Source organism: Lipophrys pholis (assembly GCF_963383615.2).
Source record: "Lipophrys pholis genome assembly, chromosome: 5".
Classification (NCBI taxonomy): Eukaryota; Metazoa; Chordata; class Actinopteri; order Blenniiformes; family Blenniidae; genus Lipophrys; species Lipophrys pholis.
Window position 1 is genome coordinate 25,136,470 of NC_137628.1, and position 26,750 is coordinate 25,163,219.

The 26,750-nt window shown below is 39.8% G+C and overlaps 1 protein-coding gene across 2 annotated transcripts in view; it reads left to right on the top strand.

The window, feature by feature from the left end:
• The window catches only part of arhgap10 (Rho GTPase activating protein 10), a 47,276-nt gene extending 20,740 nt beyond the window's left edge, over positions 1-26,536 (top strand). The window contains exons 15-23 of one of the 2 annotated variants that reach the window (XM_080463347.1): positions 2,779-2,863; positions 4,983-5,041; positions 6,289-6,394; positions 8,173-8,332; positions 10,711-10,852; positions 14,658-14,823; positions 21,771-21,866; positions 23,790-23,881; positions 25,538-26,536. In XM_080463347.1, the coding sequence (XP_080319473.1) occupies positions 2,779-2,863; positions 4,983-5,041; positions 6,289-6,394; positions 8,173-8,332; positions 10,711-10,852; positions 14,658-14,823; positions 21,771-21,866; positions 23,790-23,881; positions 25,538-25,626 (995 nt within the window). In that variant the 3' untranslated portion in view covers positions 25,627-26,536. The remainder of the gene's footprint in view (positions 1-2,778; positions 2,864-4,982; positions 5,042-6,288; positions 6,395-8,172; positions 8,333-10,710; positions 10,853-14,657; positions 14,824-21,770; positions 21,867-23,789; positions 23,882-25,537) is intronic. The other variant, XM_080463348.1, reaches the window with a different exon arrangement.
• Positions 26,537-26,750: the final 214 nt, after the last annotated feature.

Genomic DNA, 26,750 nt, shown 5'->3' on the forward strand with positions numbered 1-26,750 from the left:
ATTGAATGACAGGCAACAATATAACAGGAAGAAGACTGTAAGAGTGTCTGACCTGTCTGTGGAGCTGACATAATGAACTGGGTAGCGTGTGGTGCTGGTCGGGATACGGCTATCATAGTTGCTGAATTGGATATTTTAGGTCCTATAGATATACTTGCAGAGTTAGGTAAATTTGAGGAATGCTGTGAGGAGAATTCTTTTTTTAAGGTGAAAGAGCTCATGAATACATTTAATACTGAGTGACAGGTCCTGTTTTAGTGGATATTTTAGTGACCTGCCCACATGATGGCACAGCATGTCTTTACAATTTCTCCTAAATGGTTTTATTTTCAAGAAATATCTCCAAATAGACTGTAATAACTTCGAAGGGCTGGTTCAGTCGAATTTGGTTTAAAAGAAGTATGTTTCTTCTCCATGTGAAGCTTGGATGGATGGATGGATGTTCTCAGAAGCTAAATAGATGACTTATCAACCACAGTGCACTATGCATGTGGTCTCCAGCCTCTGGCTCAGGATCCCATAGACGTTCACGGGGTAAAATAGAAGATTTAGGTTGGCTTGACCAGCACTACGAGACATTATGCTGTCAGACTTAGTTAAAAATGATCAGCTGTTTAGAAGAGTAGCACTTACAGATGAATGAAAAGTCCAAAGGAAGAGGTAACCATTTTCCAGTTATCCCTTTTTGATCACATTTGGTAACTGTCCTCATTCCCTCCTATTTCTTAGACCCTCACAAAAGTACTATAACCACTGAATACTTGATTCAAAGATTATGCTGGACATTAAGATAGACTATAGATCTCTTACTTGCTATGAAATATCAAAACATGTTAGATACTGCAACAAAACACTGATACGATAAAAAATACTTCTAATAAGTCAGAGCTTAAAGGGACATTCTTTGCACATACCACAGCATAAATGTTGTCTGAATATGGTACGGTCTTCACACTACTCCAGCTGTGCATGACATGTATTTTCTCTTCGCTATAAAGTCAGAAATGTGATTGTGGTCAGATGTGCTTCTCTTAAATTATATTTTATTATATGACAACAGCCTAAAATTGTCCTAACTATTTTCGTAGTACTACAGCACTATTTTAAAAAGTGAAAAAATTTGATGGAGAAAAAAAAAACCTTCACTAATACTGGAGAGTTGAAATGTTCATTCTTAAAAGTAAATCAATAAGCGACTGAAAAAGGTTTAAATATACAAACATTAGTGTACATTCAGTTCTCATGAAAATTCACATAGTTCAGTAAAAAAATAGAGCTTGAGAGAGAAGTTTTGTCCTGGCTTCTTTTTGACCATCATGGCGTGACGTGGGTGTGAATCTCGACTTTTCCGTCTTCTGTAGTTACAAAAACGGAGTTCTCCCGACCTCCCATAATCCAATGTCAGCGGTTTGTGTGTGGAGTGTGAGTTTCTCAAGCTGTTTAACCTTGTGTCGAGCAGTTTTGTGGATGTTCACCGGCTACTTAACAGGTCACACGATGCTGAAAAGGTCAATCGCTGAAAAAGGTTGGAAACAGACAAGACAGAAAAGTTAGGAGTCAGTGAGGAGTCAGAACTGGACTTCTCGTCTTTCCTTTTCCTGGGTATTCATTCTGCTTTTTCAAACCTTTTGATTGTTTTGTCACTGAACGCCACATCGCAGCACAGACGTCACAGAGCATTTCTTAAAAAGCAAATGGTTTATGAACTTTTTGATCTCATGCAATGTGTCTTTCCTTTGTGATGGCAATTCATCTAATCAGCACATCGTCCAAAAAAGAAATTCTAACTAAATGCATTGCTTTGTAGTTGTTCCTCCTGTAAAATGTGCTACGTCAACTTTTCCAATGTGTGATTTTACACACGTTCAACAAAGTACTGAAAATGCATAAAAACTGTTCAAATACTAATCATGTTCCATTCATGAAGGGTTAAATGGTATTTATCGTGGTTTATATAGTGTAGTCAAGATAAGATGGTGTACGATGACAAACTGTGTCAATGGACCAAAAACCTTTTCTATTTTCCACAAGTGTCTGTGCTTCTGCTTGAGTATAGAATATAGTTGTATTTTGGCACCTCAGCTGAACTGCTTAAATCAGGCCCACTTGTACAATAACAGCCTGGCCTTTGTTGACTCACACTGACAGACACCTTTTCTCTCACAAGTTGACATTGGACAGTCCTGTTTTAAGAAATGGCTGGCTGAGAAATGCACAGTCGCTGTGGCCGCAGTGCGCAGACGGATTTAGAAAAATAAATGTCCCAGTAACAGGCCACCTACCACCCATGCAGCTAAAGTCTGGGTATAGTGACTCAGGGCCTGCGCAGGACATCTGCTTGGCTCAAAATGCCTCACTGACACGTTGCACCTCCACATCCTCTATAATTCTTCAGAGGTTACTTAAGGTGTGACTAAAGCCCCCTGAATGTTCAGCACAACACACTCTCCAAGTCCCTGTGGAGTTGGTGAAGTAGTAAGGGATTAATTAAACTTGTAATGAGTGTAGAGCCGACAGCCCTCTGTAGAAACTGTAACTTCTTTCCGTATCCACTGGGGCTGGACTCGACCCCCACGGCTGCTGGCATTGCTTTTATCCTCATATGACTAATTACAAGTTACATATTTATATTACATATTTGGATTTTCCAGCCTGCTCATGAAATAATACACAATTTCTACCTTTGTACAATCTGATGATAGTTATTAGATGACTTTGGTTATTCCTGAATTGAGTTTCCTGTTGTGATGATATGTTGTGTGATTTTGATTCATTCAGATGAGAAGAGCAATGATGTGGATCTGTCCGCCAGCGAAGACTGGGACGTTAAGACAATAACGAGTGCACTGAAGCTATATCTGAGGTGAGGATGAAGCTGATTACATAATATCGCAATTTTCCAAATGCTAATTCGCTGTACTCGTATAGAGTCGGGTAAAATACTTATGTCTTTTGAGTTCACTTCAACTCTCTATGTTACAAAGAAACTCACTGGTTGAACTTCTGCCCATGAGCTTGACTTATTATAAAGATTTTTACCTGATGCAGGTTTTACAGGTGCAAATGGCGAGGGCCTGTGGTATAAAAAATGTGAATCTAAAAGTAGCTACATGAAATCTGTCAAATTTCCTCAAGTGAAGTAGCGTGTGGGTTTCCTCCGGTGCGGTTTGCCACAGCAATCCACAAATATACATTTGAGGTTAATTCATCACTCTAAAATGTAGTAAACTGCATTAGCACAAAGTAAATGCGTGGTTTGATGATGTAAAAATGTAAAAAACTTGAAATTAAGACGGGACTTATAAGGCGGGTAATGTAGCGTGATGTCTATTGAGAGAAATCTGTTCATTAAATGAAATAAAATTGCACTCTTGTTTTGTCACAATAATTAATATTAACCATCTCCTTTAATTGATCCTAGATTGAATGATTTGTTTTAGTTTTATTTCCGTCAAATAGTCCAAAAATGTGCCAGCTTTTTTATTTCTTTCCAATATCTTTGATATTACTTTGTGTGTTTTTTTTTTTTGTCTTTTTGTTTTGCTTAGTACTCTGGTAGTACTGAGAAGCTCATGTTACAAATGTGTGACATGCTGGTGAATCCCGTCTATGATTAGATGGTCGGAGTGCCATGATGTATTATTTGAAGCTGTCATGTAGCCAAGCAAATCCATGTCTGAGCTACGCCAAGCCAAAATAGTTAATGGATTTGTTGTATGTCTCTGCTGATGAATATGATTCTAACTCTTCACTTGAAGATGCAACATTTCATCTATTGTCAGCTCTGTCATTTATGAAATGGCTTCAGATTTAATTATGCGAAGTGCTTTTGTACAATTAACTTATGATATGCATGTTTCACATTCAGCAACTCCTTGCCGGTTGGCGGAGAGAGAGTGGGTGAAGTTCAAAGTTTAGAAATGTAGTTTGGCTTCAGGAAGCTGTAGCAGTTTAATTTAAATGCCAATTTGTTTTGTAAACATGTAACAAATTGAGTTGGCTCTGCTCATTTCAGTGAAAGAGAGGTTGAATTCAGTTTTAAATTTGCCTGTTTTCTCGGAGATGTGAATAATACCAACAAGAAGCCGATACAGTTATGGTTTGGGGTTTATCTGTAATCAGTGTCACCACATCCCTCTTCAAGTTGTGCTTAATGGCATCATCTTGTATTCAGATTTATCTGGCCTTTTACCTTCACAATTAACCGTCATTGAGCATAATTAATGTTTTGTTTGTCACTGTGGAATTCATAACAACACCTAGGTAGAATTTATTTTCTGTTTGCTTTCACCAACTGAAGTACTACCATAAAATGATCATAGTGTTTGTTCAAGTGGCCGCTGCCATACAACAGCGGGGTTGTTACGTTACACATCGTTACAGAGTCTCTGATTAAGCTGTAAATGACAAGCCCATTCACCCGGGTTACGATTGTGATTGTTGCCGTGATTGTCTGATTTTATGCCTTGACCTTTTCAAGTATTTTTGGACTGTGGGACACAAGTCTGTTTTAACTCTCAAAGTACAAGGGTTTTCAGCACTTCTAGCTTGTAGTAAAGTATGAACATTGTTCAAGCCATCGCAGCCGATCCATATTGTTATGGTACATTAAGCCGAGCAGAGTGTGTTTCTGATTTTTCTTTTACTTGCCTGACCTGCTGGAATAAACCAGGGTCAGTCGCCTCGGTTTCCTCTGAGGCTAAGTACCTTTGGCCACTCTCCAGCTGCAGTGTGAAAGTACCTTCAGATGAACTTGGTTATCTCCACGCGTGCACCATCTAATTCCATCCCCCTGGCCTGGCCACATTAATCATTGCTGTGTGCAGACCCTATAAAACAGTGTGCTAGCTATTTCTGTCCCCCTTGCTCACTTCAACTCTGCTTCTCCATCTCCCCCTTCTCTCCCTCCCTCTCTCTCTCTCTCTCTCTCTCTCTCTCTCTCTCTCTCTCACTTGTTTCCTTCTCTTGCTATCTCTGTGAAGGAGCCTTCCTGAGCCATTGATGACCTATGGTCTTTACAAAGAGTTCATCAGCCTTGCAAGTAAGTTCTCCGACCACTTACAGCCACACTTTACACACAGAGTCCAGACCGTAAGCAAACAGCAGTGTACAGATGTGCTGCATTGGGCTATAATGGATGTTTCATCAGTTTAAGTGCTCGAGTTCAATAGTTTGTTCTTCCTCAGAGGGTTATTGAAAATGTGCAGTGAAGTGAAACAAAAACATTGTTGATAGATGGTGAGATTACATTTGACCAACTCTTTCTAAAGTTTATACTAATGATTCAAGCATAAATTGGTAATAGCACGCAAATGTAAACTATAAAGTGCAGTCCCAGTGTGTGTGTGTGTGTGTGTGTGTGTGGCTTTTCAACATACCGTTAAATTCCTGGCCAAATAATCCATAGACATCCTAAGACTTCAGAATAAAATTGTCCAGTGACCTTGAACAGCGAAAAGACAACAACATTTTTTCACCCACGTAACATCATTTCTCTATGAAATGTTTCAAAACAAGCCAAACTCGAATCTTATTACAACAAGTGCTATAATTGGATCAGGTTTGACATTTTTATCAGGCGCTCGCAATGCCCTCATAACGAGGGGGAAAAAATGGATTAGCAATGAATATTTTTTGATGGATGACAGCATCCATAAGAAGCTTTTTTTTCCATGTTTAAATCCTTGTCGTTCCCATAGTAATGATATTTTGTGTGTCTGTATGTGTGTTAGTGTGTGGGCGGTCAGATGCCCATGTGTGAGGAAATGTTTAAGAGATGATCTTGGGGGTTTTAACACAACCCTTTTATACGGTAGCGACAGTAATGTAAAGCTATCTCCTCCGCCAGCATAGTGGTCCCTGCTGCCAAATTCTTGGAGCTTGCCGACTATATATCAAAATCACACCTTTTCTTCATTTATTTGAACTCGAATGGATCTTCCTCCGATGCTTAATCCCTTATACTTGAGGGTGATAGTCTTTGATTATTGTGTCCTTAAAGGTCCACTAACTTTCGGTTAATTTTAACACTTTTTAGTTTGCCACAAAATGGCTTGAGGGGGAGGGTTTATAAAGTTAAAGTGAGTTTCTCTCTCCCTGAATCACTAGTTGTTTCTGCACCTCAAAATCTGACTGCATGCTGCTTTAACAAACAGTGTATCTTGTGTTTCATCATCTTCTTTCTTAATTTCCTAAAGTGTAATATTCAATCTGTGTTGGCCGGTTGCCACCTGCAAAGCGCAGAGAAATCCTTGATACGAGTGCGTGGCTGTTTCTGCGTTTTAACAGAGGGCGGTAGTCCTGAGTCTCGCATCCAAGCCGTCCACTGCCTGATCCACAAGCTACCGGAGAGGAATCGACAAGTCCTCGGGCTGCTTATGAAGCATCTGGCCAAGTGAGTGTTCATAGTTCCTTGGTCATAGTTCACCCAATCTCCGCCCCCTCTCTCTCAGTTCTCTCTTCCTGCTCTTCCTGTCTGTCTCCTTATTCTCACTCCACATGCTTTTTTTCTCTCTCTCTCCCTCACTCCCACTCTCTTCACTCCCCCTTCCCTGCTGTCACTCCATCTCTTCTCTGTCTACTCAGTCACTGCCGGGTAAGATTGATGCTACTATCGTCTAAACATTTTTGGCATTTCTTAGGTCAGTTTGGCTTATATTTCAAGTTGTAAAAAGGTTATGTGGCCCACCGTACCCGTTTGGCGGGCTGCTTTGCGGCCCACCGTTGAAGTGAAATGCAATAGACCATTAAGCCTTGCATTTGGATCGCTGCATACGTCCCTGCTCAAACTACAATTGTGCATCACTCCATTTGTGAGGTTAGATAGGAAGAAAGATTTAAGAAATAATGTTAGCTAACATTACAGGGTTTTACCTCAGCAAGCTTTTTATAAACTAAATATGAGCAAATTGAAGATAAGTAAATAATCCCTCTTCCCCAAGGCAGTAAAAGTCTGGTGGATCTTATTTCATAGAAACCCGCTGCAGAATCAGGCTCTGGTAAAAAGGCAGCGCTATTGAAATTGAATTTGGATTATCCAGCGTGAAATTCTCCAGACTGGAGAGACTCGAATATTTTTCCGAAGTTGGCGTGTGTGCATGTCCTGCAGGGGAAGGAAGCAAAGCCAGAATTTCACACTCCTATCTGAAATGGTTTCAGAGATGTTATAAATGTGAGTTGTCACCAATGTTTTTGTCTTCAAAGGCATCCTTTGAAGCTATTTAAACTGTCTCTCTGCCGCTGCACTACATATCATCATATTTCGAGTGTGAAATCTCTTCACCTGTCCGTATAACTTCTTCCTCAAATAAAGGTTTTCTCCACTGTGTGTTTGACCGCCAAAGATAAAGTTTCATTGACTGAAGGTGTCCCAGTTTCAAACTGAATACAGAAGACATTGACAGTGTAAGCGCAGATCCGTCCTGGGTTTAAACATCAACTGGCAATGTAGACAGTTTAAGATTAAGTTCATACTTTGAGATAAAAACCTGTGAGAAAAAACTAGGGAACATCAAGATGAGGTTTAACGTGATTGAATAAGTTTCATTGTAATGTCCAAGCTTTTTTTTTTTTTTTTTTAATTCAAACTACTAGGATCTACACACGGATGACAATCCGCCAACATGTCAAATGTTGCTCTCTGCTTATATGAGTATTCTTGGCTACAGTTTATTGCCAATTGACACATGTGGAGGTGAAGTTTGAATCAGTCCTGTGACTACCAGAGAGCTTACTCTGCTTAATGAAGCACATCCAGTTACTGCCAAGACTAAACAATTACGTCTCCCATGTAAAATTGAAGGTTTGGAACAATTTGTCTTGTCAAATGCTACACAAATATTAGTACAACCCTTTAAATGTTGGTCTGGCCATTGTTGATGATATTTCTTACAAAGTATTTTTAAACACAGGACAGTACACATCAAGTTGTTGAACTAACTTCAAGTATAATCTTGTCTTTCAGGAAGTGTCCAAGCTGTGAATAAAAGTTAGCTTTAGATTAATAATATGCAGCTTTCTTTTAAATTCTTTGTCTCATTTGCTTTTCTTTTTTTTTTTTTCCCCCTTTTTCTTTTGAGGCTCGGTTATAATACAGTTATGGAGAAGTAACCGTTGCCAGTATTTCTTGTCTGTTGGGAGTAAAACATTAATGTGAGTTGTTGTTTTGCTCAGTGTGGCGGCCCACAGCAAACACAATCTGATGACCGTGGCCAACCTGGGCGTGGTGTTTGGCCCCACATTAATGAGGCCTCAGGAGGAGACTGTTGCAGCTATCATGGACCTCAAGTTCCAAAACATTGTGGTTGAAATCCTCATTGAACACCATGAAAAGGTAACGCCAACCACCGAGATTCAACATTGGTACAAGGTGATGCATGTGAAACAAAAGTGCAAATGTCGAATTGAAAGACCAAATCTGTCCATGGCAAGTAAAATTAGTATCGCCGCTGTAGAACAAGTGAAAATCTTTCTGTTGTCTCATTTTATTTTTTCCTGCAATGATGGTCAAATCTGAGCTGCACAGATTGTACTCATTTGATTCACTCTGTCAGGTATTGCAGTATTGTGTGTATAATTGTGTTTCCACTTGCAATCCAGAGCGATATTTACTAAAAGCTAGTCTCCCTAGGCAACACGGGGTAAAAACGACAGCAACCAGTGAAATCTGAGGTGACGTGACATCAGTAAGCCGCACACTGCACCGTTGTGTTTACCAACCTGGGTGGCACATAATTACTTGATACTGAAGGATAATAAATCTGCAAGCCAAGCAGAAATGTGCTTGAAGGACCTTTTTTCTCTGTGTTGGGGGATATTTTTTTTTTTTTCGGTTCTTCAGAAATTTCATGTTTCTCTCTTAAATTGGGTCTGGGCTGTGTCTATTGGCAGAGACGTAACTGTACGGTAGCAGAGAGTTTCATTCAGACAGTACGTCTCAGTTAGTGTAGATGTGAAGCCCTTCTGACTTTTACTTACTTTTCTTGTTAAGTTGGCTCCAACTTGTGTACGTTCCTCTGAAAAGAGTGACTTTTGAACTTAGTTTGTAGTAATGAACATGCGTCGTCTTAGATAATGGATAATTTGTCTTTTCTGTGTACATGCATATTGTATTTATTCATTTTCTACAAAATAATGAGCAGAAATGAACTTCCTAGATAATGAGGCATGTACTGCATTTAAGTTAAACTACTGGGAAAACATACCCTTAATCCACTTATTAAGGTACAAAGGAGCAAGACAGCCCGTTAATTTACAGAGTTTGACTCTCCAACAGGGGGAGCCCTAAGTGCTCATATGATGAATGCAAGCCCCTTTATTATTACCAACAGTTTGATCATTATGTAGGTAGATTATTAAATATATTCTAATACATTTGGAAGGTCCTTTGCCTGTCTGAATACATTTATTTTGGTTATGAGTTGTTTCATAACCTGTGGTTCATGGGATCATGTAATCTCCCCAGAATGCCATTAATCGGTGTCAATCCTCAAAAGGGGATAATTCTCCATGTCAAAAGGAAAAAAGGTTTGAGATTAGTTTCCTAATCTGTTGGGAGCAGCACTACACTTTGCATAAAATCAGTTGAAACCATGAGCTTTTTTCCCTGCAGTTTCATTAAGCTGAAGATAATGTGCATTGAAGTGTATTTCCACCTGAGCTCACAAATCTAAAATGCGGTGTGAAAAAATACAGAATCCAGATGAAAACAAACGGAGTATACAAATGTGTTAAAACATCGCTGGCAACCATGATAGCTTCTTTGACTACCCCGAGGTGTCCAAAAGTGGCCAGGTGATAAAGGATGTACTGTTGGAATGCAGCAGGAGCATTTTTGGAAAGTACAGCATGTTGGAGCAGGGGGAAAGTTGAGCAGACAGACAGACAGGCATTAACTTCCCTCCCAGCTGAGTCCCACTCCAGACTGTTGATACCCCAAGATACCAACAGCAGACTCTGTTTTACATTCACCTCCAACTGCAGAGGGAGAGAGAGGCAGCAGAAACTCTCAGCCATATCAGATTTCTCACTTTTTCTATCTGCCTTTTCCTACAAACTTTCTCTCTCATGCCCCCTCCTTGGTGTCTGCCTCTCCCGTTCACACTCTCTCACTTTCTCAGCCACTTTCTCTCTCTCTCTCTCTCTCGCTCTCGCTCTCCTCCTCCTCCCTTCCCCACCTCCCTCCTCTCCTCGCCTGTGATCCTTTCAGAGGCTCTGCTGAGACTTCCTCTCCTCTGCAGCCCTATTCTCTTTTAACTCCACATCTGAAGTTTATATGTAAACACGGCCCAGTGTAAACAGGCTGCGCCAGTTGGCCAGCCCGCCTCAAGTCCAAACCCTGTTTATTTTACTTTCCTCTCTTTCATAGAGTGGGTCAATTTCTCTGAGGAGAAATGTCACCTTAGCTTAGACCCAGATTTCTGGATTGGCTGTGATTGCATTATATGTGGAGCTGCACTTGTGTGAGGTATTTTTATTGGAATGAACAAAATCTTTCACATGCAGTTTTTAGGGTCCAATCAATGAGCTGCTGCTCAACTTTCCCGAGGAAGCACATGCTGTGATTGCTGCAAGAACCTTTTCGATCCGCTGCTTCATAAAATCCGGAAGTTGTAAAACGTGTGGGGTCAGTTGAGGACATCCTGCTGCTCTTGGAGTATTTGCACTGTGCATGTTGTGGTTTTGTGAAGACTTACTTAGATGTGTATTCAGATCTTTACAGATGCTCCCGAGTCGTGTCCTGTTGCTCCGGCTGCCCCAGTCTTCTCTGCTCCAACTCGGCAGTCCAAGAAAATGAATCGGCAGAATCGACCTTTGGCCGTCTACAATCCACAAGCTCTTGACATTCAGAATGGTAGGAAGGCTATATATTTGTATCTGTGTATATTTAAATAGTTATTCAGCATTTTCTAACATGTCAAAATAAAAATGAAACTGAATGTTGAGAATAAGATGTTTCATGCTCTTGATGCTTTTAAATGAGAAGCACTCTGTCCTGAAAGCATATCTCACACATATTTATTAATTTGCAGAACCCAAGAGAGAGGCAACACACGAGTAATGAGTAATTTCACTCAAATGAGTAATGCATGCTCTGAAATTAATAGTGACGGCAAATGAACACCGCATCAATCTGTTGTCCTGTAAAATATGTCTAAGGAATAATTGTGTGACGTGGTGTTTCACAAGTGAAAGCAGCATAGAGGAGATTAATCTCAGCCTGAATTATTATTTCATTTGTTCATATGAAGCTTACTTTTATTGTGCTTGCAGGAGTATACTTAATTTAGTTGTGCCCTTAACCAATGGGTAATAAGAAAATCACTGCGGCTGCATCTACGCTGTCATCTTTCCTGTTCAGGTTTCTGTCGTTGCAAAAGCTGAGGGTCCAAACGTCTGCCTTGTCCAACATGTGTATCATGGTCCACACTGAAATACAGTCTCTTATAAGTGTATATAAATAATTGAGCTTCAAAGTTAAATTGGAGTAAACATGGCTGCTGTAAAACATACAATAAACCTGCATAAACACCAAAATAATTGTATAGTAATATGAGTCTCCCCTCCCCCAATTTTCTCTCACACCAACTAGTGTTTTATAGATTACTGCTGTAATTTTGTATATTCTTCACATTATAAGTTATTGGTGTTAATGGATGTTGAGATTCATGCTCAATAAAAAACTGTAATTCAGTTTTTAATTGCTAATTTGAAATATTGAAGGTCTTTATATGAAGTCTCTTTACACTTACAAAAAAAATCTGCCATAAATGTTTGGCTTAATAGAATAATTATGTAAACCCCTACTTATTACTTTTAATCATGTTGTTTCCTCAAAATTAAGGGGAACAAATCATGTGGTGTAAAAGCACCCCCCTGACGTCTAGATTTTTTTTTTTTTCTGATACTGAGCCCTCCAAACGCCAAGCCCCACTCCCTCCTAATGTCCTTGACATTGGAATCCTTCACAGTGCCTTAATGAATAATTCCTCAGACTCATTGAAGCAATTTATCTGTTCATTTTTGTTTTGTCTGTTGTACAGCTGTTGTGAATGTAGTTTTTATCTCACTGGCTGCAGATCTATTGACCTCACGAAGAATAAAGAAAATCAATGAAGTTGAATTTGAATGACCCGCTAAATTTCAGATTAGATCAGTTAAATATTAAAATACCCAGCATTACCTTACCTAAAATAATCTGAAAGTTCAATTAACATCTATCTAACGGTCATTTTAACCAGAAATAAACGTAACTATCATGAAATCAGGCATCAAAGCAGCATTGCTAAGCAAAATTTCACTCAATTAGCTTTAGCTCAGTGCAACCAAGTAAACAGGAAGTTAGGTTTGTTTCCCTCCGACTCTACTAAGCTCTAAATCCACTCGGTCACATGGTCTGCTCCCGAGTGACCACCATGATGTACAACTGTGTCTGCAGATGACCCAATGAACTTGGCAAACATCTGTCCTACTGCGTGGAGAAATTCACACTTTATATCAGAAATCACTTCCTTTCCCATTCGAGTCTTATGAAACAAGTTGATATAATAAGTCCAGCTATTATCATGAAAGTTGATCTTCTGACCCACTGACCCAAACAATCAAACTACACCGCGTTCTGATTCACGGCCAGTTAATTCCCTTCCCCGCTGCAGTACCAGAGGAGTTTAAATCTGCTTACTAGATTACCCATCTTTGTCTCCTTCGCATCAGCTTTTACTGTGGGGTATTTTAATATCAGGGATGAAAGCCATAATCCTTTTTTAACCTTTGTGTCTTTTTATATAGGTCTCACATAATGAGGGTAAAGCCAAATTTAAGAATTCTGAAGTGGGGACAGAGAGAGAAAGTGAGGTTATGTGAGCTTTTGCCTTCCTGCGAGTCTCTGTGATACTGCATGTCTGATATCGCTGCTGATTCGCGAGTGCAGAAGAAGAGCGTTAGTGTTTGTGTGACAGAGCCTTCCGACACACAAAGTGCAGCAGTGAAGGCAAATCAGAACTTTTAGAAGGTGATTATAGAGCTCTTCTTGCTGGTTTAACATTTTTTAGAGTGCTAAAAGAATTAGCTGCATATTTAATAACAATGAATAGAAGGGGTGTTTTTTGGGGGTGTTTTTTTGCAAGTCTTTATATCATCAGATCCTGTAAATAAAAATATAATGATCAAATACTTGAACATCAGCCAAAGGCTTCAAGCTTCCACTCAAGATCTGATTTGCCAAAATAACTTGAGCTCTTAAATGGGAAGGAAGATTTTATTTAATTTTTTTATCACATTCACACCACATCAGTGTTAAAACTTATCACATTTGGTTCAGTTAAAACAAACCCTGATTAAATTTCAGGCGGTATAAATGCTGCCATCCACACCCTAGTGCTGACTGCAGTATCTCGGTATGTTTGCTAACATTTTGGAGTAGTTTGGTTGTCGTTACATTAAAGACTTTATGGACCTCACAGTTAAGCATGTGACGTGCATTTAAAAATGTATAGATTATTATCTGGTACATTTTCCATCACAACAATCCGACATGAGTTGTGTTGCATTTCGCTGCAGTGTTGGGGAAATCGTGTTTCTTGCCTTAAAAGGCAACATCCAGGAGGATTCATCCCTGCTGAGAACTGATAAAGAAAAAGGAATACTTTGACTTTGATAACTAAGCGTCTCCTCAGATATTATTGTGGAACTTATGTTGTAGAATATACATGTTCTACCAGAGCTGTTCAGCACATGTTTTGTTTGGTTTAATGTTAATGTTGCTGACGTTCGAGCAAAGCAGACCAGACGTGAGTGCCGTGCATTTTTATTTTTATTTTCCTGACTCCAGTCTGGACCAGGGAACTGCACTACGGTTGTGAACACTTCCAGAGTTGTCTCTTACCTCAAAGTCCCTTTGCTTCCTTTTTGCTAATCTTCAGGCAGCTGACGTACTTCTTCAGTACCTGAAGTTCAAGACCTCTGAAGAAATCAATAATAATGTCACAACAGCTCCTGGCTAAATGAATGTTCAGCGCAGTTTGCGGCCTGACATTTTCCGCCCCCCCGTAAAGCATATTAGATCCTGTTTAAAACAGTTATAATCAAACTTATAATAAATCACAATAAAAGATGTAAAACATATTGCCAACGAGATGAATGAACACAATGTTAAACCAAAATGTATTTAACATTTTCATTATGTTCTAATTTGGATACAACTTCAATAAAAACACTGTTAAAAGCTAATCTTCAGGGTTAAATGCTTCGATAAGTTTGATATGTGTTTGTTGAAGAAAAGACGAGCTGGAAAAAAAAAATACACTTCCCGCATCATTTTATGCCTTCACATCTCCCAGAAGCACGATCTTTACTTGACAGTGAAATTGAAATACAAGAGCTTGGATCTCCCAGATGTCTCTTAGCTTCCTGTCTGTGACTGCACAAGTGTATTACTGTGAACAATACAAAGTTGGTTGTAAGTCTTTCCTGCTTTGACAGCAGTTTGATTTAGAAAGTCTCTTGTTGATGCAGCATTGCCCTATGTGTTGATAAATTATTCAGCTCCTTTATCAGGGATGCTATCATCAGTGAGCAGCAATAGCCGGAATCTTTACCCGTGGAATCAAATGTAATAAAAACAACCAATTTTTTCTTAGCAAAACCCCTTGTTTTTTCAGTGTCGGTCGTGCGAGATAGTTCCATCCTCGCGACAGATGAGACTTCAATGGGAAGCAATGAGTCTGTATCATCCCAGTCATCATCAGCCTCGGCCTCAGAGACGCCAACAGAGAGGACGGACCCCGCTCCACTCTGCACCAGCCTCAGCTCAGGCAGCAACTCCAGGTGAGTGCTCCGCTGTGCTTAAGGCCCAAATCAATATGTCCCTGTGAACCCACTTAAAATGCAGGTCATGTTGGTAGATTCCCAGTGAACAAATCACAAATAAGAATGAAAGATATGGATCTTTTAAATTGTCACGCAGCAGTTCTTTTATTACTCTTACTCTACGACATAATGTTGGTCCGAATATATGTCTGGCTTTGTTTTCTAAAGGAAATTTGATTCAATTCAATTTTATTTCTATAGCAGCAAATACAACAGTCATATCAAGGCAATTTTAGAGAGAAAATTCCACATGAGTAAACATAAGCGACAGAAAGGGGACAAAAGCCTCCCTTTTAACAGGAATAAACCTGCAGAACCCGGCTCAGAGGTGGCAGCTTTCTGCTGTTCCTGTTGGGGTGAGGAGATATGAGAAAAAATGATACAGATTGTTGGGAGCGATTCAAACCCTGGTTCGGGTATGGCTAGGGAAATAGGTCTGAAAATGTGGGGTCTTCTGATATTCAGGGTCTAATATTCAATTTCCATTGTGATGCAACAAGATGAACAGGTTCAATGTAAGCCCTGGACACGTGACTCAGCCACTCAGATATCAGGAGCACACAAGGGATGGTGGCTTTGGGATAATGCCAGGTCGATAGGAAGCCAGCTATAGCTGCTAGTTGTTGTTAACAAGCTATTAAAAGGGGGAGGTGCTATGGGAGAAAGAGGCAGCATCAGAGAATGGGAGCAGTGATGGCGAGAGTGAATGATCAGGCTCAATTTATATTGGGTCCAATATGATATTTAAAGTTACTTGAGTTTCTGTCGTGTTGAAGATTGTTCCGCTCGTACATCAGCTCAGTTGCACCATTTCCACTGTTAAAGTGTGAATACTGTGGTCAGTAGGGTTTGATTACAGTATGTTGTCATTAACAGGTCTTTGCTTCCACAGTAGTCAGGTTATCAGAGTAGTATCAGAAACGTGGGCGATTCAGAAGTGTGATCAAAAAAGCATTTTCCAATCTCGCTTATAATGTTTTTTTCATCCAATTCCATCTTCAATTGATGTTTGCTTTTTGGGATTATTTGGTCTAGCATGCTAGTGTCTCATTACACATCACCTACTCGCTTTTTCTGCTTTTAATGTATCTTTAAAAAAAATAATAATAATTTCAAGCAAGTTCAATTATTTTCTTGTATCAAATGTTCAGAAATAAACAACATTGCATGTCATTTATGTGCAACTGGTCAATAGTGGTTCCATTATACTGCACAGACAAACTAGTCAGCATCCAAGGTCTTTATAATGAACCTTCTCCTCGATACGTGCAACCGATTCCTGACCAACTAATATCCTGTTGCTACATTTCCTGTTTGTTTTTTATATAGTCTGAAATTCTTGTTTTCTAATGCTGTTTGTATTGACAATCTGTTGATGGTGTGCTAACAATCTTGTTTTCTACATATTTACCATTTTATCGTTTCAAATGTGTCTTGATGAGGTGACAGTCTTACTGTTTATCTATAAAATGTTACAAAATCCTCGTCGCATCACAAAAACAACTGAGTAAGTTGTAGCATCCAACAATATTGTGTTATTTACAAGAGAATTACGCTAATTTGGATGTACTGGACACATGGATCATGTTTATTAAAATGGGAATACTGTACATGTGCTAGATGTAGGTGTATAGTACATAGGAGTAATAACATTACATGCCTTTACTGAAAGAAAGGAGCCAAAACTCAACTAGAGAGTGGTACATTTTACAATATCTCCCTGATGAACACCGCTATTTAACCATTTTTTTCTTGGAAATGTCAAAAAACTAATCATTGCTAGTTTGTGGTTATATAACTTATATAATGATTTCTGAAATGGGAACACTTTCTTGACTGTAAACCTCGTATATAGAACTGAACAGCTGTTGCATTTATCATAAAGTGTAAAACCTTCAGCCTGCTTCAACCAGTAGATGGACACAGGTGACCTTGTCCCAGGGGACATTTGGCAAAGTGTAGGCTACACCCTCAGTGAGTGGCCAGTTCATCTCAGGATCCACACAAAGAGAGCCACACACATTGAAATACAACTACAGCCAATTCAGAATGGCTGGTTAACTGAACGGTTCCCTCATTGAACTCTCCATGGAGGGCAGAGCACCATCATAAAACCCACACAGCCTCGGTGAGAGCTGATAAACTCCTCAGCTTTCAGCCGGCCAACAAGCATGAACCCTGAACATTCTTGATGTGAAGCAACACTCACACCGTCATACCCCAAAACAACCCTGAAAATAGTGTCTCCAAATTGAATTCAAGTTGATTCTTCCCCTGCTGATGTAGGATAAGAAACACGATATATAATTTTATTGTGAATCATTTCAGTGACCCATGATTTAACTTTACTGGATCATATTTTTTCTGAATAACAAAAAAAAACAACGTAATTCTTATTGTTTAAGCCTTTTTTTAGTTTTTTTTTTTTTTTAGATTCAAAATGAAATAATTATGCGATGCTCTGGCACATTTCTTTCTGGCTTCTCCTTTTTGTCCTCCCTCTCTCTAAGTCCTTGGTCCTTCATTTTTTTGTTGTTTCAAGCTCATGACTGGTCTTGAATGCTGATGTGAGAGATGAATTATTGGGTTATGCTGCAGATGTTAGACTATCTGCTGTGTCATGTCTACAGATTCACCTTGAAATAGACTCCCCACCCCCACCCTCCACCCCCCATTCACTGTCCCTTTCTCCTTCTCCACCAGCTGAAGAGAACTGTAAAGTAAAAACAATCCCCCTCACAACTTGACAGAGGACAATGTGATTCCTGTGTCTTTGACCTCTGTGTGTGTGTGTGCGCGCGCGCATATGTGTGTGTGTGTGTGCGCATTTTTTTCCCCTCAAGTTGCAGGATGAGATAGACAAGGCTTTATATTCCTTACGTAACCAACTCGGTTTTTTTTTATTCTGTGGGGATTTTATTTATTTATTTATTTTTGTGCTTTCCCACATATGTGGCATCATGTTGGAGGACGGAAGGAGCAACCAGGAGGAGGCCATAAATCTCAGCTCTTATTTGTTTGGGAGACAGGTGGCCGTGCGTTGGCCGTGTAAATCGTATTGACATTGGGGAGATATTCATCTTGTTTACCCTTATAGCCGCAGCCCCTTGTCCCTTTATGAAGACTTGCGCCATATGTCACAGGGTGTCGCCCTGGCTTTGTTCACTCATAAATCTTAGCATGTGAGATGGTCGAGACCTGTTAGCACAGCACCTCTCTGGCGTGGAACCCAGGGATCCGGCTTCTGTCTCGGCCAAAAGCGAGCAGTAGGGATGGCAATCGCTACATTAGTTCCAGCTACTCTCAGAAAATGTTTTATCTGCACTCTGCTCGAAAGCGCACCTGGAAAGCAGAATATTTTAGTCGGGCTCCTGCAGGAGAGCTGCAGAAAAAATGTGCCTGGTCAAACACAAACGCATCCTGACTCACTGTATCATGCAGTAATTCTTTGTGGACCGTTGCACGATTTGTCATCTTCATCATTTTCAATGTCTCGCCTCATTTCTCCTCTTCTACCTAAATTGAGTCACAGCCTCTCCTGGTGGCTCTATTGCCCCAAGTTCTGGCCCGACCAGGTCCCCCCCCCCCCCAATCCCTCCATTGCTTTCCTAAAGCTCTCCAAACTTCTTGCTGGCAGGCAGCTGTGGATCATAAAATGGTGGATCAGAGCTTATTTCCTGCCCACCCAAACTGTGGTGGCGGCTGGGCGAGCATCTTGGCTGTAGGTTTGATCCCACTTTCTACTAGAAACAGTAAAAAATCCCACCGCTGCCGTCAGTAGAAAGACAGTTGATAGCCCCGCTCATCCCCACGTTAGCTTCATGCCAGAATCAACAAGGCTTGGATGCTGCAGGCTGAATTCCTGTAGTAATGAGAAGCAGCAGTCTACATTCTGTTGATGAATTTCTCCCTCCTACTAACCTGGCAGTGCGTGATAATGTGTGATAACCCCGATGATTCAAATGATAAACCAGAAGGCTTCCAGCTGTAGTTCACTTTGGAGTTCAATGTTTGTACTGTTACATTTTATTGGAATAATATCTTCTTTGTCACAACTTGAAAATCAGTCTTTTTAAAAGCTTGTGATGAATATTCCCAACATCTGGAGAGGCGTTTTTATCCTGGCGTTGCATTTTCAAGTCCTCATTTACTGTATTTAATCATCTTTTGAGAAAAAGCGTAGCTAGGCCTGTGATGACTAAAAACAATGAAAGAGCAATTCAAAGCTTGTTTCTATTTTTATGGAAGAGAAATGGCAAACGATTTCCCTCGGTTTGGCTTAGCTGTAATTGTGAAAGCCATTTTGGGAAGAATCCATTTACCTCTGGTACATTTAACAAGTTTCTAGGGCAGCCATGTGGCAATCACTGATTTTCCCCAACTGTTTATTCCATAATTATTGAGATATCTGTTTATTTGATAGACGTTCACTGATCTGGAGAAACTGATTCCAACTAAAAGAATCTGTATTATTAATTTATTTACAACTCCACAACCCATCTTTTCATTCTCTTATATTGGTGTTTCAGTGTTTGTGTGTGTGAGCTCACCTGCAGGTGGGTCAAGCGTTGGTGCATTTCAGCTCTTCTTTTGCTTGGCTGTGACCCAGGCAGACAGCGGTTGTGCCTGGGCCCAGGTTAATGAGTGGATTTGCTGCACTGCAGCGCACTGTCCCCCCATGCTGATGTGGAGCAGCTGAGCACCACAGTGGCCCCACAATGCTGCAGAGCTATAAATCACCCACAGTCAGGCCAGGCCCAAACCCAAAAGCCACTGCTAGGGATGGACAAGTGCACCGAGAGAGGAAAAGGGAAGATACGCCGGAAGGAAACTATGCCGAAGGAGGTGGGGGGGTGATGAAAGTATGAGAACTGTTTATTTACCTTTACTTATGCCACCCCCTACCATGTTCCCTGTTTAAACCATCTCTCTGTCTCTTCTCCACCAATGCCAACATAACCAGTACTCTCAACCTCCAGCCCCTCCCCAACAGCTCTCTCTAATTGCCTTTATTAACGTCTCTATGGGAGCGGCAGCTAGGAGCAATTTGCTCATTATGTGCTGTATTAGCACCGGCCCTGGGGCAGGCATGGAACACAGAGGGATGCCTGGCTAAGACTCCCACTCTCCTCCTCTGAGCTCTGCCTTTACCAGGACCCCCTACCTTCATCCTCTGGGTCGCCCATAGACTTGTTGGCCCTGACAACAGTGCAAGGCACTGCTTCCTTTGTGACAGGTGAAGCAGCGGTCAAATGGCGTTGTTTGACATTTGTTCATTGAGAAGTTGGTAAAATTAAAATAGACTATGGAAACACATGCACTCGGGGAAAAGCTCGGTCTCTAGAGGAACTTCAGTGGTTTTAGGCTCAGATTATACAAATATCTGGAAAAGATGGTTCTTCAAAAATCATTTTATAATTATCTGGCAGATTGTTGCTCAAAAATTCTTTTCAGTTGTCTCCAATGCTGAGTGTGAAGACTACAACACAAAAATCACATGGAACAAATCCGGAAGGCAATAGTCATTATATTTTAAATATTACTTTCAATATATTATAAATAAATAAATATATATTAGATATATTGGCTGTATTACAATTTTTGTCACACTGGTGTCATGGTTGAATTGCAGTTTTACTTTTTAAGCTTTTGTCTGAACAGAAAAGTGAATGAAGTAATTATGTAATTTTATTGCAGAGATAACGTTGACTTCAGCATTGTAACTGGGCTCTCCTGGTCTTTCATGCATTCAGTATTTCCTGAAGCTTTCAGACAGAGAATATGTGTTTAGTCAGGTCAAATCACCTTAAACAAGTCGGTTTGATGAGGGTTGAACATCTGTCCGAGGCAGATTAAGGTTACGAGCTGTTTTAGTAACTGAGATAAAAAAAAGAATCATAATTTGGGTCAAATAGATTTCTTTGTTCTATATTTGACATCTTCAGCTAAATACATCAAAGTTTCTCTTTGGATTTACCTCTCAGGTTGTTACGGACAGTGGCTGAGAGGTCTTCTCTTGAAGAGGCTTTTTAGCAGATGGAGTGGAATGGATGATTTAATTTATGGAAGCCTGTTGTCCGTTTTATTGGAGCAAATGGACAGCATGCACACAATGAGATTTCAGTGTGTAGCTGCTGCACAGTGCGAGTGGAATAAAGTGGCATATTTATTTTCTGTGATTTGTGATCTGCAGTGATTCTAATTAAAACCAAAATTCAAACATGCTCAGTTGTGTGTGTTTGTATATATATATTATTTTTATTTTTATTTTTTTTTAAATGTCTGGGATTTTATTGTATCATGTTATATACTTTTGGTATTAACTAGCAACAATCTCTAGGTTGAATTGGTTCAATTTATGGATTTGGTTTATACTTAATTTTACTGCATTTAAATTTTTTAGGTTCCTTCCCGAGATGGAGATGAGCTACATTGATATCACTCGGATTCCACCACAAAGAATTATCACATATAATATTGAATTCAACATATAAAAACACCAGTGTTTTGATTAAACCAGTAAAATATGACAGTTATAGGGGATTAAATAGTGTGTGTGCCCTTAAATATTGATAAAAGCAGGGTATAACCTGGACAGGTTGCTAGTCTATAATAGCGCAAAGGGACAATTTTGCATCTTTTCATTTTCACCCACGGGAGGAGCAGGAGAAAACCCACATCCGTACGGGGAGAATTTACACACGCCACACTGAATGACCCCTAAACCTGGACTCACACTGGGGACGTTGCACTAATTGTCTCGTTCTGAAGGCAGTATGTGCTTTTGTCCTACACAGCAGCTGCTGTTCAGAGAAAATGGACTATGATGTAATTTAGTAGGCACCCTAGTAGAATGCGTTGTGACCAAGTGCTATGTTTTCTTTATATTTTCCCTTTATTTGTAGATCCCCAGCGGTAGCAGCACCTCGTTGTGCTCCCGGAGCCTCGGGAGACAACCTTCCTGCTGCCACCTCTTCCGAAAAGGATAAACCAGATGAGAGGTAAGACGGGTTCCTTCCCTCTTCACCACTTTGTGCAGTTCACGTTCTCCTCCATCTTCTGTCTCCGTTTCTATTCATCACTTTCACATGCACCGACTTCTTAAACGCAGTTCTTTCACTCTCATTTATTTAATTTATTTTATTTATTTTATTTATTTTATTTATTTTATTTATTTTATTTATTTTATTTATTTTATTTATTTTATTTATTTTATTTATTTTATTTATTTTATTTATTTTATTTATTCCATTCATTAAAAAAAAGAAGGAAAAAAATCAATTTAATATTAACACAAAAGTTTACAAATTTCTGAATGAAAAGGAGCAGAAGGAAGAATAATCTTATATAATCTGCCCCTTTGTACCAATAATCAGTTCATAACAGCATGAGAAAACGACAACAAAATGTCTGTGATGATTGAGACGCAAGTACCGCCTCTCATTCATATCAAATTTGTCTTTCATAAGACATAAAATTGAACAAACCAGAAAACACTAAAGAACAAAACAGACAAGCAAAAGGGTCGACATCAACATCAACACAAAAGAAAAACAAAAAACCAAACCCCAAGACATTATGGTACTTTAGAGACGTTCACTGTATTTTAATGATATACTTGTTTTAATTAGATGTTTAAATCTTATATTTGCTTTACGTTCTTTTGAATCCCAAAGTTTGGACTCACTCGCCTTGTTTCACATGTACACACAACAGAATCACAGCCAACCTCCCTCACCTAACATCTACATCAAGTTTTGCACATTCATGTACCCACCTTACTTCTCATGTACGTTTACCCCTCCGATAGTTTAGGTACCTTTGAGGAAATTAATGCACCATAGGTACTGGCTGCAACCAGAGCCGAGACTTTCTCTATTATCGCCGACTGAAGTGGCCGGGGCTCTGCAGACAGCCTGGCTGTTACTCTCATTTGTTGAATAAATGATGAATTCATTGTTGAATGCTTTTAGAAAGTCACTGAAGAATATGCAAAACAGTGTCATAATTCTATAGGTGCCCATTAATTATATATATATATATATTTATTTATTTTTTTTATTTTTTTTCAGCCATAATCCTGATTTTGAGAACTTGGCTGAGCATTGTCGTATTGACAACTCTGTGACCACAAACTTTTTTTTTTTTTTCGCCCAGTTTGTACATCTAGTTTCTCTTTTCTCATCCCACATTGCTGCTGTTCTTCCGAAAGAATATGAAATATTTATCAGGGCATCGTGTGTTGAAGACACAATTTCTACATGGTAATGTTGCTGGCATTCGAGATAACAGTTTGCAATAGCGGGCAAAACAACCTTTCTACAGGAAGAGTTTTTATGTTACCTTTGCCAATGGAATGGCATAAACACGTCTTTTACTAACCTTTGCAGAGCGATGAATGTGGTTTCTTTGATGGCCCTCTTTTTACATCAAACTGATTTAAAATGCAGCTCCTGAGCGCACAAATGTGAATCTGAAAGCTGAAGCACTGCGAAGGGGGTTTTCTATTCTACCTGTGTTTGTGTGCAAACCTGCTTGAAAATCCCCTCGCCACGTTTTAATTATCTCACCATAGATGGTTGTCTGCTGTGCAAACCTAATGTGTGCCTGCTTTCTCTGCTCGACAAAACTCACTACAGACAGCGCTCTGGCTCATTGTGTTTATGCGTACACACACACACACACACATACACACAAACACACACGTTTTCACTCGTTCCGTAGTCAGTCTAGACCAGATGATCGGACAAGAGTGTGTAGTGGCCCAACTCCTCTCTTACTACTCCTGCTTATTACCCAGCCTGGCCCATTTCTGCTGTTTCAGGCTAGTGAGTGAATGAACAAGCAGGCCCCGGGCCCAGATTGAACTGTGCGGTAATCCTCCCCAAAGCTCCGCCAGCTCACTGATTGCCTTCATTTTTCAGTGTCACCAGCAGGAAAGCCAAGGCAGTGTACCCATGTGAGGCTGAGCACGACTCTGAGCTCTCCTTCCAGGTCGGCGCAATATTCAACGCTGGTACGTGTTATCGCCTACACCAGTCGCTCACTCAGAACCAGCCCGGTCATATATTGGATTTGGAGGAAAACCGAACACCCAATCTGATCGTCAGTTGAACAGAGAGATGAGACAAGGAGAGGGAGGACCGGCAGGGGCGGGGCAGGAGACATAGATTTGCTCTTCAGTGTCTAGAGAAGAGGCTCAGCTGAGCTTTAATCACTCTGAGAGGAAATTAGTTTTTTTGGGTTTTTTTTTCGTTAGGTCCTTTTTTTGTAAAAACGCTCTTTTATAAGCTACACATACCTCATACATGCATATATGAATGAATATATGCAGAATAGCCTCCCAGGAAAACGTACGATTTGTTTAAGACGCACAATACGTTGTAGTATTTATCAGTAAGCTTCACATCATTTCTGTTTTGTGTACATCCGTATTTTAAAAAAGCATGAAACCTTTCAATGGCTTATCACAGTTTTGTAAAATGATAATATCACATGGTGGAACCCATTCTCTTTACATTTCTTATTTAGACTGAATGTTTTCATTAGTTAAAGCGTCTTCACTACTGAAGTTCATTTTTTATTTGACCCCAAATTTCATCCCTTGTTTCACGTAATAAAAAACTGTGATAAGTTTCTTCTTCCATAGTTTTTCCTGCATTCTGTGTGTCCTTCAAGACTTAATCAGTCTTCAAAGAAAGTGATTGACATTGTTACATAAACGGTACGTGCTGAGGTTTTTTATTAACTAAACTAAACATCTCCTTATTGCATCTCGGAGACCCTTGACATTTTGTATATTTCACCACACTATAGAGTTATTTCCACATGTATCTCTTTTTTTTTTTTTCCCCCGTCGGAGCGTAGCTGTGTGCATAACGAATGTGCAACAGGTCAAGAGGTCTGAATACTTTACCTTACAATATAGAGTTTGTTTAAGGAAGAATTAAACATATGCTAATACTCTTCAGCCTTAAAACATTTATGCATCACTAATTTCCTTGTAATTTGATTTCTTGTAATTGCATAAAGTGACATTTTCGAAGAGCATGCTCCGAAAATATTGAAATTTTAATTATATGCCATTATTAAAAAGGGTTTTGTGATTAGCGGCTCAAATGTGACTGCAGCGGCAGCCTGAGGGATTTTTGCTTCAGAGTTTTGTTTTTGTTCTTAAACACCTGCCAGTCAGTCTGGAAATGATAAGTTCAAATCCTGCGCCTTCCAATGTTGGCAGTGGGAGGAATCATGTTTATACTTTTGTCAAAGATTGCTCTTTAATTTTTAGTTAAATTACAAAGCATGACAAACTAAAAGGGGAAAAAAAACCCAGCAGGGGTATTTATTTTTTTGTATTACTCTAAGGTTGGCTGAGATGTACTATCTGCCATATCTACAATGCAAGAAGCCGGTTTTTGCCCAAGGTTTTGACTCGTAAAGATGCATCCAACAGATCTGCTCTAAACAAAAGAGATTAGAAACAAAATGCTACCGCGGTAGTTGGATTCCACTGCACCGTGGCTGTATTCTTCTTTTAAACCTCTGCCCTCTTCACTCTTAACATGCACATATCCTCACTGGAGGCTGTGTGTCCTCTGCGTGTCCCCCACCCTCACCCTCCCCGTCCCCGTGGTATTATCCTCCCCCGATGACGCTGTGTCCTCTCCTGCAGTGACCCATTCGCGGGAGCCCGGATGGCTAGAGGGGGAGCTGGAAGGGAAGAGGGGCCTCATCCCTGAAAACTACGTGGAGTGGCTGTAGAACTACATGGACATATTTATGGACATTTTTTATTTTATTTTTTTTAAGTATATGCCAAGATAAACGTGCCTCAACTTGATTCACAGTAGATTGTTGTTTGTGCAAAGACCCAAAATCCCTGAATGACAATGCCATTTGTTACGAATGGCGGGCTGTTTTAGACGTATAGGTTTACGCAGTTTGGCTGGTAAGTTTATCCTGCATGTTTTGAGTTTGTTTTGGTTAAGTGTTCACACAAATTTCATCATTGGAATTGCAGTAATGGGATTGCATTTCCAATGTCATGCTGTATATGGAAATGCGACAGCCTCCAAGTATCCAAGTGACGTGGTAGCAGAACCAGAGTGTCTGGCTGAGCTCACTGTCTCCTCTGCCCAGTTATACATGGTATCCATGAGCTCAAAGTCAAAGGGAGACCTCCAGAAACTGTAAGGTTGAATTTCAGCACGCGGGGCCGCCGTAGCAGTTCACCCTCTTGACAATGATGCAGACTAGTTTTGTCTTCAGCTGTTAAAAAAAGATTGAAGATGCCTGTGTGCCTTAACCATCCATACTCCCCCCCCCCCCCCGGGTAAAACATGTACGGGTATGTATGAAAATGAATCGGCGTGCCACTGCTTTAACTTTCTGAATGTTTTATGAATATCTAGATATTGAAAATGAGGCACATCGCTTTACTGTAATGTTATTTAATTGGCGCATTGATTGCATGTTTTGCATGTTTTCTGAGTTTCAAACACACGCACTGTTTTGTTCGTGGTGCACTCCTTTACATAAACGCAGTGAAACACTTCATGAGTACTGTTGCGCCGACCCCAAGCATCAGATTGTGCCAAAGAAAAAGAAAAAAAAAAAGGTGATTTTCGCTAGAATGAAACAGTGTTTTTACTGTTAAATGATGTCTTTTGGGTGTTTTTGAAGCTTTTGTGTAACGTTGCTCAGTTACGTTTGAGCAGAGAAATGAGACACTCCCACAAAGGTGAAGCTTTATTATTTTCGTCACTTTATTTTATCAAACCAAGTAATTATACCAATTAAATCTGTTTGATTGTCCACAGAATGCAGTTTAAATGTTTCAATGTTCAAAGTGTGGTTATTAAAAGAGTTATCTCCAAGTACAATGA